The sequence below is a fragment of the Heterodontus francisci genome, chromosome 7 (genome assembly GCF_036365525.1).
Source record: "Heterodontus francisci isolate sHetFra1 chromosome 7, sHetFra1.hap1, whole genome shotgun sequence".
Taxonomy (NCBI): Eukaryota; Metazoa; Chordata; class Chondrichthyes; order Heterodontiformes; family Heterodontidae; genus Heterodontus; species Heterodontus francisci.
The window spans coordinates 125,541,934-125,555,197 of NC_090377.1; the positions used below are offsets into that span (position 1 = coordinate 125,541,934).

The window sequence follows — 13,264 nt, forward strand, 5'->3', positions numbered from 1 at the left end:
CAAGTCTCGAGAGTGCTCCCCATTCAGCAGCTCTCGATGCCCCAAGACTCAACCCAGAAAGGCCCACAGCAACTGAAGGTCACAAAGCCAATGGGCAGGCCTGCCATGGGCAGATAAACACACAGTGTCTGGGCTGAAGCTGATCAATGGAATGACATGCCCATGCTAGCATGCACACACGATATACACATGCAAATAGGGATGAAAAAGAGCAGAAGAAAAATAAAATGGAGACGTTTGAGGCAATATCAGAAGAGTTCTGGTTTACTGTGCTTTTGTAAGTAGTCTGGCGGAACCCAAACTGAACATTGGTGATCAGGTTGATTAAGTGCTGCTTGATAGCACTGTTGATGACACCTTCCATCACTTCACTGATGATTGAGAGTAGACTGATGGGGCAGTAGTTGGTTGGATTGGATTTATCCTGCTTTTTGTGGACAGGGCACACCTGGTCAATTTTCCACATTGTCGGGTAGATGCCAGGTAGCTGAACTGAAACAGCTTGGCTAAGGCCGCAATTAATTCTGGAGCACAAGTCATCAGTATTAGAGCCAGGATGTCATCACGGCCCATAGCCTTTGCAGTATCCAGTGCACTCATCTGTTTCTTGACATCACATCGGAGTGAATCGGATTGGCTGAAGACTGGCATCTGTGATGCTGGGGACCTCAGAAGGAGGCCGAGATGGATCATCCACTTGGCACTTCTGGCTGAAGATGGATGCAAATGCTTCAGCCTTGTCTTTTGCACTGATGAGCTGGGCTCCCCCATCATTGCGGATGGGGACATTTGTGGAGCCTGCTCCTCCTGTCAGTTGTTTAATTGTCTACCACCATTCGCAACTGGATGTAGGAGGACCTCAGAGCTTTGATCTGACCTGTTGGTGTGGGATCATTTAGCCTTGCCTATTGCATGCTGCTTCCACTGTTTAGTGTGCTTGTATTCCTGTGTTGTGACTTCACCAGGTGGGCACCTCATTTTTAGGTATTCCTGGTGCTGCTCCTGGCATGCCCTCCTGCACTCTTGATTGAACCAAGGTTGGTCCCCAGCTTGATGGTAATGGTAAAGTGGGGGATATGCTGGGCCATGAGGTTACAGATTGTGGTTGAGTACAATTCTGCTGCTGCTGATGACCCACAGCACCTCACGGATGCCCAGTTGTGCATTGCTAGATCTTTTCTGAATCTATCCCATTTAGCACAATGGTAGTGCCACACAACACGATGGTGGGTATCCTCAGTGTGAAGACGGGACTTTGTCTTCACAAGGACTGTGCGGTGGTCACTCCTACCAATACCGTCATCGACAGATGCACCTGCGACAAGTAGAATGGTAAGGATGACGTCAAGTAGGTTTTTCCTTCTTGTTGGTTCCTTTGTAACCTGCTGCAGATCCAGTCTATCAGCAATATCCTTTAAGACTCAGCCAGCTCGGTCAGTAGTGCTGCTACTTCTTTGAAGCCACATTGAAGTCCCCCACCTGAGTACATTTTGTGCCCTTGCTACCCTCAGTGCTTCTTCCATTTGGTGTTCAACATGGAGGAGTACTGATTCATCAGCCAAGGGGAAGGGGGCAGGCGGTTTCCTTGCCCATGTTTGACCTGATGCCATAAGACTTCATGTGACCCAGCGTCAATGTTGATGACTCCCAGGGCAACTCCCTCCTGACTGTATACCTGATAATTAGTTGAGTTGATTCTATGATTCATGATGAAGGAAGGAAGGAAGGAAAAGAAAGAAAGGAAACAACAACAACTTGTGTTTATATAGTGTCCTTAATGTAATAAAATGTCCCAAGACACTTCACAGGAGAGTTAGTGAACAAGATTTGTTATGGAGTCACATAAGGAGATATTAGGGAGGATGACCAAAAGCTTGGCCACGAGGTAAGTTTTAAGGAAAGTCTTAAAGGAGGAAAGAGCGAGATGGAGAGAGGTGTAAAGAACTTTAGGGAAGGAATTCCAGAGCTGAAGGGACAACCACCTATGGTGGAGTGATTAAAATTGTGGATGATCAAGAAGCCAGAATTGAAGGATTGAAGAGATCTCAGAGGGTTGTGGGGCTGGAGGAGATTACAGAGCTAAGGTGGGGAGAGACCATAGTTGGATTTGAAAACAAGAATGTGAATTTTAAAATTGAGGTATTGCTGGATCGGGAACCTGTGTCACACATCATCCTGACTTGGAAATATAACTTTGTTCCTTCACTGTCGCTGGGTCAAAATCCTGGAACTCCCTCCCTAACAACACTGTGGGTCTACCTACAACAGGTGGACTGCAGCAGTTCAAGAAGGCATCTCACCACCAACTTCTCAAGGGCAATTAGGGATGGACAATAAATGCTGGCCTAGTCAGCAATGCTCACATCCCAAGGATGAAGAAAAAAAATATCCCTCTCCTTGACATTGATTCAGTAGAATAACCCTGAGCCGGTTGGTTTTGAGGATTAATCTCGAATTGATGCCAAAAGAGAAACGATATTAACAGATGGGTTTCGTTTTCGCTTGCTTGCCAGGACATCAGTTTGTCAGTCCCACTATTGCTTGTGTCAAGTGATACTATCTTAGCTGAAATGTGCTTTTTTTCTTTCACAATGTGACATGTCACCATTTTTGTTCTTTATTGTACAGTTTACTCTCTTCATGTTTCGTAACACTCTCAGTAAATGGAGCTTGTCTGCTGTGATCCCCAAGCTTCTTGTTTGTTGTCATCTGCCATTACAGAGTTACTTGCTGCACAAACTTACAATGATCCCACTTGCAGTAGAGTCTCAAGCTACCTTACTTTGATATTAAACGTAGCTGAGATTTCACAGGGTGAAATAACTAAAATGGTCATTGCAATGAAACGGGATTCTGAAGCACAAATGTCAATGAAATACCACGAAGTGTATTATAAATACAAGAAAAGTCTCAAATGGGTCAATTATCTTTCAGAAGAATGTCTGTTTGGTATAAAAAGAACACCTTTGATAATTGTTGGAACAGTTCTGTCTCTGCGTGGTAAACTATGCCATAGGGGAGCACGATTTGTATTTTATGTTTTAAAGTGTTGGTAACCTGATCACCAGCATGAACAGGGTAGTTAGCAACAAATGCCATTTTCAGACAACTCCCATTCCACTTACAACAGGTGGGCTGGGGGTTTAAAATTGGCCCTTGTGCCTGTAAACATTTGTTCCACAAACCTTAAATTCAACAGATGGAGAAGACTTTAATCTATCAATGGGGTTTAAATTGAAACCAAAATTATATGGCTTGAAAGGCCAGTGTCAAACTCGCCGTTCCAGTTAATCCCTCCAACAACCTTTATTCAAATGTACAAATTTATAATCTGTCGTATTTGGTATCACAAAATCTACAATCCTTGCTAGTTCCTTTTGTGAAATGAAACTATGTATAAATAGCATTTAAATCTGAAGGAAATAGCAGTTGGGCGTTCACAGAAAACGACAGCAGTACTATCAAAAGAATGAATGGGGAACAAAGGCTGCATACAACATAAACCTAACATTCCTTTATAGCTGCTGACGTATGTATCATGTGAAAGGAACCTGCTCGTGGAAGTGAGAAAGTTTAAATGTGAGTTGATGCTTAAAGGGAAACTCCAGTGCAGTACTGTGGGAGTGCTGCACTGTCAGAAGTGCCACCTTTCAAATGAGATATTAAAGCTGTCTGCCTCTCAGGCAGATCTAATAAATTCCTTGGCACAACTGGAAGAAGAGCAGAGGAGTTCTCCCCAGTGTCCTGGGTCAATATTTCAACCCAAATCACTAAAAACAATCTTCTGGTCATTACCATATTACTGTTGTGGGAGCTTTTCGTGCACAAATTGGCTGCCATGTTTCCTATGTTACAACAGTGATTATACTTCAAAAGTATTGTCATTGGCTGTAAAGTGCTTTGGGAGCTCCTGAGGTCATGAAAGGCGCTACAGAAATGCAAGTCTTTCTTTCTCTTTATCTCACTGTGAAAGGTCTGAGATCGAAAGGGACTTTTTAAGTTTCTTAAAGTTTTTCTTACACTCAATATATGAAACAAGTGCTCTGTTTAAATTGCTCAGCGAGCAGTGAGCTTTAAGATGCAGTAGCATTGTTGCTCTTGTGATTGTGCAAAGTACAGAAAGGGCAGTATAACTCGAGAGGCTACCATATGCACTATAGTCATGGGGGTGTGAGACCCTCGCGAAGAGTCCATTTGACACTACTTTAAGTCCACACTATAATCTGACAGATCACAGTAGCACTGCAGTGCACCACTACATTTGTGTTCTTAGTATGTCATTGTTGATTTCCAGAAGAGAAATTCTGCGCATAATGTAGCATGAAGCAATGCTCCCTCTAATTTCCCTTTACTGTGCATGGCCTGTTTGATTCACTGCATGGCCCCTTTAAGATTGCCATGCTGCCGCACATCTTAAAGGGACCGCTGCTTGTGCATGGCCTATTTGTCCCATGCGTGGCACATTCCTGATTGCTGCACAGCACCGTGACATAAGAACAACAGAGACATGTGGAGAGGAGAGAGCTTATCCTCCAACTTACTGAAAGCAATGCCATGGGGAAGACCACTAGCGTTTAGTTGTCTTTGTTGGAAGCGGTATGTAGTAGACTGTCAACAGGAGGCTCGCAATATTAGCAAGGCCACTCCAACTGATAGAGAGATGGTGCATACAATAGCTGTAGCAGGCGTGGAGTGTCAGGACATCGCAAGGGAGTGACACAATGATGGATTTGGTCATTTTCAATGCAAATGACACTCCATTGACCAGAAACATAACTGGACCAGCCACATAAATACTGTAGCAAATCAGAAGGTCAGTATTCTGCAGTGACTAACTCACCTACTGATTCTCCAAAGCCAGTCCACCATCTACAAAACACAAGTCAGGGGTGTAATGAAATATTCTCCACTTGCCTGGATGAGTGAAGCTCCAACAACACTCAAGAAGCTCGACACCAGCCAAGACAAAGCAGCCTGCTTGATCAGCACCCCATCCACCATCTTAAAATATTCACTCCCTCCACCACTGGCACACAGTGGCAGCAGTGTGTACCATCTACAAGGTGCACTGCAGCAACTCACCAAGCCTCCTTCAACAGCACCTTCCAAACCCACGACCTCTACCACCTAGATGGACAAAGGCAGCAGATGCATGGGAACACCAGCGCTGCATGTATCCCTCCAAGCTGCACACCATCCTGACTTGGAACTGGATTGCTGTTCCTTCACTGTCGCTGGGTCAAAATCCTGGAGCTCCCTCCCTAACAGCACTGTGCGTGTACCTACACCCCAAGGACTGCAACGGTTCAAGAAGGCAGTTCACTACCACCTTCTCAATTAGGGATGGGCAATTAATGCCGCCTTGCCAACGACACTCACATCCCATGAACAAAATGAAATTCAGCTGCAGGTGCCCATTGCAAAAGATTTCATTTAACCTCCAGCTCCCCCTAATTATTGTCTTTAATGGTAGTCATCAGAAGTAACACAAGACCAATAACAACTTGCATTTAAAGAGTGTCTTTACCATAGCAAAATGGCCCAAAGTGCTTCACGGGAGGGTTTTCAGACAAAAACTGACACCGAGCCACACAAGGAGATATTAGGACAGGTGACCAAAGCTTGGTCTAAGGGGTTGGTTTTTCAGGAGCATCTTAAAGGAGGAGAGAGGGATAGAGGTGTAGGGAGGGAATTCCAGAGCAGCTGAAGGCACGACTGCCAGTGGTGGGGTAGACAAAATCAGGGATGCACAAGAGGCCAGAATCGGAGGAATGCAGAGATCGCAGAGACTTAGAAGTCTGGAGAAGATTAAAGAGATAGGGAGGATCAAGGCCCTGGAGGGGATTTGAACACAGAGATGAGAAATTTAAAATGGAGGCATTGTCAGACCGGGAGCCAAAGCAGGTCACAGTGAGCATAGGGGTGATGGGTAAATGGGGCTTGGGGTGGAGTTTGGAGTTAGTAGGTGGGCAGCAGATCAAGATAAGACCCAAAAAAATGAGCAGAAGTGATTTATAAAGATGGGCTATTCCAAATGGTCCTATGGACTTCCACTCCAATCCGATTGGATCATTCTCAGATGAAATTGCAAGGGGCAAACTACTTTCGGAATGTGAACTTTCCATGTGATTCCCTCCTTGTCATTTCTAGTCAGTTTCAGTTTGGCTGCAGCAGCAATCTGCGACTGCGCCCTTTGTCACATTGCACATTGGACCCTGCAATCCTATCAGTGCCGGAACACAGCTGGGAAGCCGGGTTTTCAGACCCAGAACACAGTTAAATCCCTTTTACAGACACCTCGACTTCTTGCGGGAGGGGTGTACCGTCCTCTTAAGTGTCTGGATCTCAGCTGAGTGACAAGTATTGGCAAGTTACTGGGAGGCACAATCTTTCCTGCCACTCTCTTAAGGAGTGCATAGCAGGAAATCAAGTATTTTAATTTTAGTTCCGCGAAGATGATGGGGCCGAGAGAGTTTTTGTGCTCGATCTGTTGCTGTCAGTGCCTGGGTGCCATGAAGACACAAGCAAAGCAGCCGCTGCTCAGGTACTGTAACGAGTTAGGGAATGTCTGTCTGCGCCCGGAAGCATGGTGTGACAATGATATCAGAGCAACTTTGTCGCATTGAGTCCAGTATTACTTCGCTGGGACTGTGAGGCGGGCCAAAACTTAATTAAAAACTAACTCTTTAACCTCCTGGAAAATCCATTTGATTTTCAATCTTCATTTGCCCAATTGTGTTGGATTGGTAGCTCCTAGTTGGGGTACTGGATTGCAGAGATGATTTTCGAATCGAGTTAAGTTAAATTGAATTGTGTATTTGCTGAGTGTGGGGTTTTTATTTTAAAATTCTAAATTAATATTCTGCTTCTCATAAAAGAACGATCAGGACAATTGTCAATCAAAGTGACAACAAGGACTTATTTCATGAATATCGTTAGAATCACAGTACAGAAAGCACCCAGCTCTGTGAAGGAGTTATCCAATTCGTCCCACTCCCCTGCCCTTCTCCTCCCTTCCCCCTCCCCCTGCGCGTTTTTCCCCTTCATGTATTTATCAAATTCCCTTTTGACTTTTACTATCAAATCTGCTTCCACCACCCTTTCAGGCAGCATATTCCAGATCATAACAACAGCACACACTGGGAATCCAACTCAGGACATTTCTAGGCTGAGCTATTAACTGCATTAACCAGCTAAGCTAATGGATGCAAAGCTAATTTTTAAATCGCGTTGTTAAATTGCACTTATGTTTAGTTCAAAATGAGTGCTCTGCTTCTTTTAAGTGAGGGAGCTTGATAATGGACAACCAGAGTGATAAGAACTGATATCATGGCTATCAGGGAACGTCATAAAGCAAGGGCAAAGCATAAAACCAGATCACTATCATTGTAAATCACTCTGGGCCAATTGTTTCATCTATCTCCACGTCACATAGCTGTCACACATGGTTCAGAGTGGACCATTCTCGCCTCCTGAATCAGAAGGTTGTGGGTTCAAGATGCCAGTCCAGGGACTTGAGCATATAATCTAGGCTGACACTCCCTGCAAATAAAGTAGCTAAGCATACAAACATCAATGAAGAGCAGCACAACTGTATTAGCAAGCTAGCAAGAAAAACAGTATGCAATGTCAATGTGAATTACTTTTGTTGACAGAATACTGAGTTAGCTACACCATGTGCTAACATTGCATTAGCATGTAGCCAGCCAGCTAAATCATTACACAATACAAACCAGGACTATGAAAAGAAACTTTATGTCATTCAACCAGTAAAATAGCAAATAATTTTCCACACTGGAAAAAGCGATTAGCTAGCTGTCCTAGTTAGCCAGCCAGCTAATAATAATAAATTGAATGCACTTTAATGTTTTCGATTCCGAATGTACCTCACCAGCGCAGCTACATTGAAGTCCTTTGTGCTCATTGTTGCAGTTGCAAAACATAGACAAGCATCAACCCGACAGTTCTCCAGGTGATTCCTTGTGGATGTTTTGATTTTGTTCAAGTGGCTGAAGCCTCGTTCGCAGCAACATGTATTAGGGCTCAGTGTCAGTAAAAGAAGTGATAGTCTTGCCAGTTCACTGTATTCATCCTCACTTGACTTAAACAAAAGACACTATAATTTGGTAACAACTCTGCCACAGTGGTCTGAGTTGAAAAGTGTTTTGACAGCCTCATCTTCACAGTACAATGTATATTGCATTTCAACTTTGCTGGAGCCAATGTGCTTTGAATTTCTGAGACTGGTGGCATTTGGTTGCAGAGGTCCATGTAAAGCATGCATTTCACCAGTTCTTTTTCAGGAAATCTGGCCTTGAATGCCCATTCAGGTTTTTTTGCATATTCAATAAACATTGCTCTTACCTGGACAATCTCCGTTTCTGGCAAGTAGTGCTGCTCTTTACATTCCCTCAGCATCTCTGTGTCCTTGGCACTGGGGATAGACAGGTAGCTTGGAGATACAAAAGATTCCAGTGTAGAATCTTCATTTGAAGGCTGTTTAAACGGCTTCAAAATGTCCTAGAAGTTCTTCTCCAGAGAGCAGTATGAGTTGTACAGATCAGAGTTCTCTTTCTGCAGTGCCAAATTCATTGATGCAAGAAGTGGCAAAACCCAGTTCAAGAAACTGAGATACAGAATGGAATTTGGAGATTGTAGCATGTCATGGATATTCTGGCAATTTTTTCTGTAATATGGTGATTCCTGCTCAAATGCCTCACTCTCAAAGTAGTGCACTAGAGAATCCCGCAGTGGCTTGAACCTCACAACACAGGCAGTCGAACCTAACCAGTGAATTTTTTTGTAGCCAACCAGACTTGAGTATTCCTCTTCATTCAGCTCACAAATCTCTCTAAATTCCTTTTTTTCTGGACAGCTCCCCTGAAATGTCTATGTATTGCTTTTATCATGTCTTCCACAAGGTATGACTGATTCAGCGTCGTTAGACGTTAAAGCTTGGCAACATGTCATTCAGTGCTGGATGAATAAATCTTCACATTGATCTTTCAGTCGCCTTGAAACACTTTCACGTTGGACTAGCATTACAGATGGCCGTCCGATGTAAATCCCACAATTTTCTCTACCGGGTATTTGTTTTGGTTATTTTCCAAACAACCAATGCTGGCTGCACTCAGATTTTCTGCACAGCTATTTCAATTAAGCTCAAAAACTCAGAGCAAATTTCCCCTTTGTCAACATTCACAAAATAATGGTAAATAATAAACTGACTCTTGTCACTGTAGTCAGCGCTCTCACCACGCATTAAGTTTACAAATGGAGCATCTATGCAGCTTGAACTGTTTCCCTGTAATTGTAGTAACCTCAGTCCTCGGGGCTTCTTGCCACAGTTCTTGCAATGCACTACAGTCTTTGAAAAGGAGCAGACTTTGGGTCTTTTTTTTTAGCAATTTCATTGGAAATGACACCTGCTGAAAATGGCAGTTTGGTTTTTGCTAAAATGTAGGCAAGGCAAAGATCATTCTGTGTATCTTTGAGATCCTGGTTAACCAAGGTGGCCTTTAACATTACCTGGCCTTCTCTATTGGCTTTGGTTTCCTTGATGAATCTATCCTTCTCCGAGCTCGACACGTTTGCAGTCTTAGACACTTTTTGCACCATTTCTCAGCATGGTCGCGAGATACCGTTCACTTGAGCTGTTTCATTACTTGGTCACATCTTGCGCACTCCATAAAACAATCTGTAGGTCTTTCAAAAATGAAATATTCTCGTTCCCAAGCTAGGTTGAATGATCTTTTTTTCGAATTCGACCCCATGTTTTTGCACAGGTAAGAAAAATAAGGGAAAAACCTGAACTGTCATTAGTATCCAGATATCTATCAATTTCTGTCTTGAACATATTCAGTGACTGAGCCTCCACCACCCTCTGGGGTAGAGAATTCCAAAGATTCACCACCTCTGAGTGAAGAAATTCTGAGACTATGTTCCCTGGTTCTAGACTCACCAGCCAAGAGACAATGTGTTCTAGTCCAAAAGTTCAACGAGATATGACTGTGTAGATTGATGTCCTTTGCAGAGTCTAACACCAGAACCTGCGTAATATCGCTGAGGTCTTTGTGAAACGGCTCGTTTACTCAACTTCTCATCCTCCTTCTTTCTATTATGTTAAACCAGTATTTTGGGGGAATTTCTGGTTTGTTTCGGATGGAGGTGCTTTTTTTAATAAAGGAATTGTTACCTTATGCAATAAGCTCTGGATCACTTGCTCTCCCTCTTTCCAGCAGGTTCTGTCTCACACACACCCCCACCCAGGACTCTGTCATGCCCTCTGCATATTTTATTCTGCGACGTACTTGAGCCAAGCCTTCTTGTCATTTTCTGTTGGTTTGTCAATGATGTGATCATGAAGCAGCTGATGCCCTGATGATCCCGGTCATTTCGAATCATTTCGCTCCTGGTCATTTTAAATGTCTTGTTCCAAGCCTTTATCCGAGTTTTAAAGGCTTGGAGAAAGACATTTAAAATGACCATGGACCTCAAAATGTTTACCACGGCCACAGGTGTCCACATTGCTGACCCTGGGCCAAATCCAAAATCCTGTAGAAACTGTCTTCCTTACATTTGCAGCTGAAACAGTATCAAAACAATTGTGCCTGTCCGAGCTTGGCCATCCATTTGTTTACCTTTAGTTCTGGTTTGTGACTGGCCGCTCTACCTCCCCCAGTGGCTGGAGGAGCAAGAGGGCAGCACAGAATTGCATCATGGCCTGTGTGGGTCAACTGAGATACTCAGGTCTGCCAGTGACCAGAAAACTAGGCCCATTCTAACTCTATAGAAAAGTCAAGTTCTGTTTATGTTGCTTTTGAGCAGGTGGAAACTTACCTGACTTCAGACAGTTTATCTTATCCCAGTATCACACCTGATCTTATACCCGATTTCATACCCTGTCTCACAGTTTATCTTATCCCCTATCTGGTCCCATGTTTGGGCCTATTGTATACCCAGTTTGATGTCATATACTTTATCTTATCCCATGACCTATTTCATACTTTAGTCCATAGCGAATCCCAAACCCTATCCCATACCCTTTCCCATGCCATATGCCGAACTCAATCCCAAACCTTATTCTCTACCCTATTCCAAATCCTATCCCAGTCCCTATCCATTACATATCCAATGCCCTGTTCTATAGCGTAAACCATCACTGATGCAATGCTCTATTTTAGACCCTATTAATATTCTATGCCATGCCTTATTCTAAAGCCTATCCAATGACATATTGTATACCCTAACCCACCTTAGGTGGAGAAGAATAGGAAATTAGACACAGGGCTAGCACAGAGCAAACAGGAGCACCTTTTGACTTTGAGGCCTCACATGGTATTGTTTATAGTGGAGTGAGAGAACAGGTGATTTACAATATTACCAAGAATTCTGCTTTCATCCAAGAATAACCATTGCCTGAAGAGGAACTCGCTTCACTTGAATTTCTAGTTAGATATTTCTTGTGCGCATTGTAATGTATCTCAATTCTAATTTAATTGAGGTGTTCAAATTAGCGCCTCCAGTAAAGTAATAGAAAAGGAATTTCAAAGTGATGTGTTAGGCATTCATACACTAATATTTTAATTTCAAAGTACCATGCTTTTAGTATTGCTAATCAGATGCCGCCCTAGAATGAGGCATATTGCACATAACAAGAATAATAACAACTACTTGCATTTATATAGCACAATTAATGTAGTAAAACACCCCAATGCACTTCACAGGAGTATTATCAAACAAAATTTGACACTGAGCCAAACAAGGAGATATTAGGGCAGATGAAAGAAATAGATTTTAAGGAACATCTTAAAGGAGGAAAGAGAGGTAGAGAGGTGCAGAGCTGTAGGGAAGGAATTCCAGAACTTAGGGCCTTGGCAGCTGAAGGCATTACCGCCAATGGTGGAGAGGTTAAAATCAGGATGTGCAAGAGGCCAGAATTGGAGGAGCACGGGTGTCTCAGAGGGTTGTAGGGCTGGAGGAGGTTATGGTGGGAGGGACGAGGCCACGGAGGGATATGAAAACAAACATGAGAATTTTACAATCGAGGCGTTGCTCAACCAGGAGCCAATGCAGCTTAGTGAGCACAGGGGTAAGGTGTGAACAGGATTTCCTGTGTGTTAGCATATGGGCAGCAGAGTTTCAGATGAGCTAGGCTTGTATTGAAATAGCCAATAGAGGTAACAAAACAGAGTACAGTACAGCAACACCAGGAAGGAAGGGTTATTCACTGAGGCACAGCAATATTGGCAAGGCACTGTGTGCACTGGCAAGGCACTGTGTGCTGCACAGATATCTTAAAGCTAGTATCTTGGATGAGGCTACTAAAGGCATGTGACCATTATGAAGATAAGCCACCATTTGAGCAGTGTAGACTTAGAGGCGATGTGATAGAGGCCTATAAAATAATTCAAGGGCAGGATAGCGTCCCTATTGATGGATTATTCCGGTTGGACAGACTGGGGAGGACCAGGGGGTACATGAGTCTGAACTGTGTAAGAGTAGGAATTGACTGGATGTTAGGCAGTCCTTCTTTTCCCAGAGAGTAATGAACCTCTGGAATACATTGCTGACTGGTGTGGTGGCTGCTGACTCTTTGTACGCCCCCAAGAGAGCTGCTTCATATAGAAGGTAAATGTCTTTTTGGATACCACTTGGTCTCTTGGACTGGTATTTGATCATCTGAGGTGATAGGTGAGAACATTTCATGAGTATTTTTCCCCTATTGGTCCTGGGTTTTTCTCTGGGTTTTTTTTTGCCTCTTTCTGGAGATTACACGGCTGTGAGAGGCATGGGGGTGGGGGGTGTAGGAAATGTTTAGTCATGTCATTCCAGGCAGCATGCTGAGAGGCAGTCTCAGTGGGGCAGCTGGTCTTTTCCTGCTTGTCAATTTTCTATGTTTGTATGTGAAATGAACAGCAAAGCAACTGAACAATGAGGAGAGAACAATCAGCAGGGAAATACCCAGAGAGATGAATCCAGCTGAAAAGTCCATTATCTTGAAATGGAACTTCTAGCCTGCAATGTTATTTCAACTTCTGGGTGGTTACATCCTTCACATTCTCTCCAAGGGCCTAGCCCCTGGGCTGTACTCCCACAATAAATGCGTATTCTCCAGTCTCTCAATCATCTGGCCATTACCTACAGGTGAGCTTGGACATTGAACGTTAGCAGGCTATTCAACCATGTTGTTGAATACACCCGAGCCCGATCCTGTCCTCACCCAATGTCTGTGCCGACGCTTCGAGAAAAGTGCGCAGGATAG

General features: G+C 43.6%; 1 protein-coding gene across 1 annotated transcript in view; it reads left to right on the forward strand.

Annotated features, from left to right (window-relative positions):
- The first annotated feature begins 6,212 nt into the window (after positions 1-6,212).
- The window catches only part of LOC137372312 (melanoregulin-like), a 49,500-nt gene continuing 42,448 nt past the window's right edge, over positions 6,213-13,264 (forward strand). Inside the window, exon 1 of the mRNA XM_068036128.1 lies at positions 6,213-6,544. Within this exon, the coding sequence (XP_067892229.1) occupies positions 6,456-6,544 (89 nt within the window). The 5' untranslated portion in view covers positions 6,213-6,455. The remainder of the gene's footprint in view (positions 6,545-13,264) is intronic.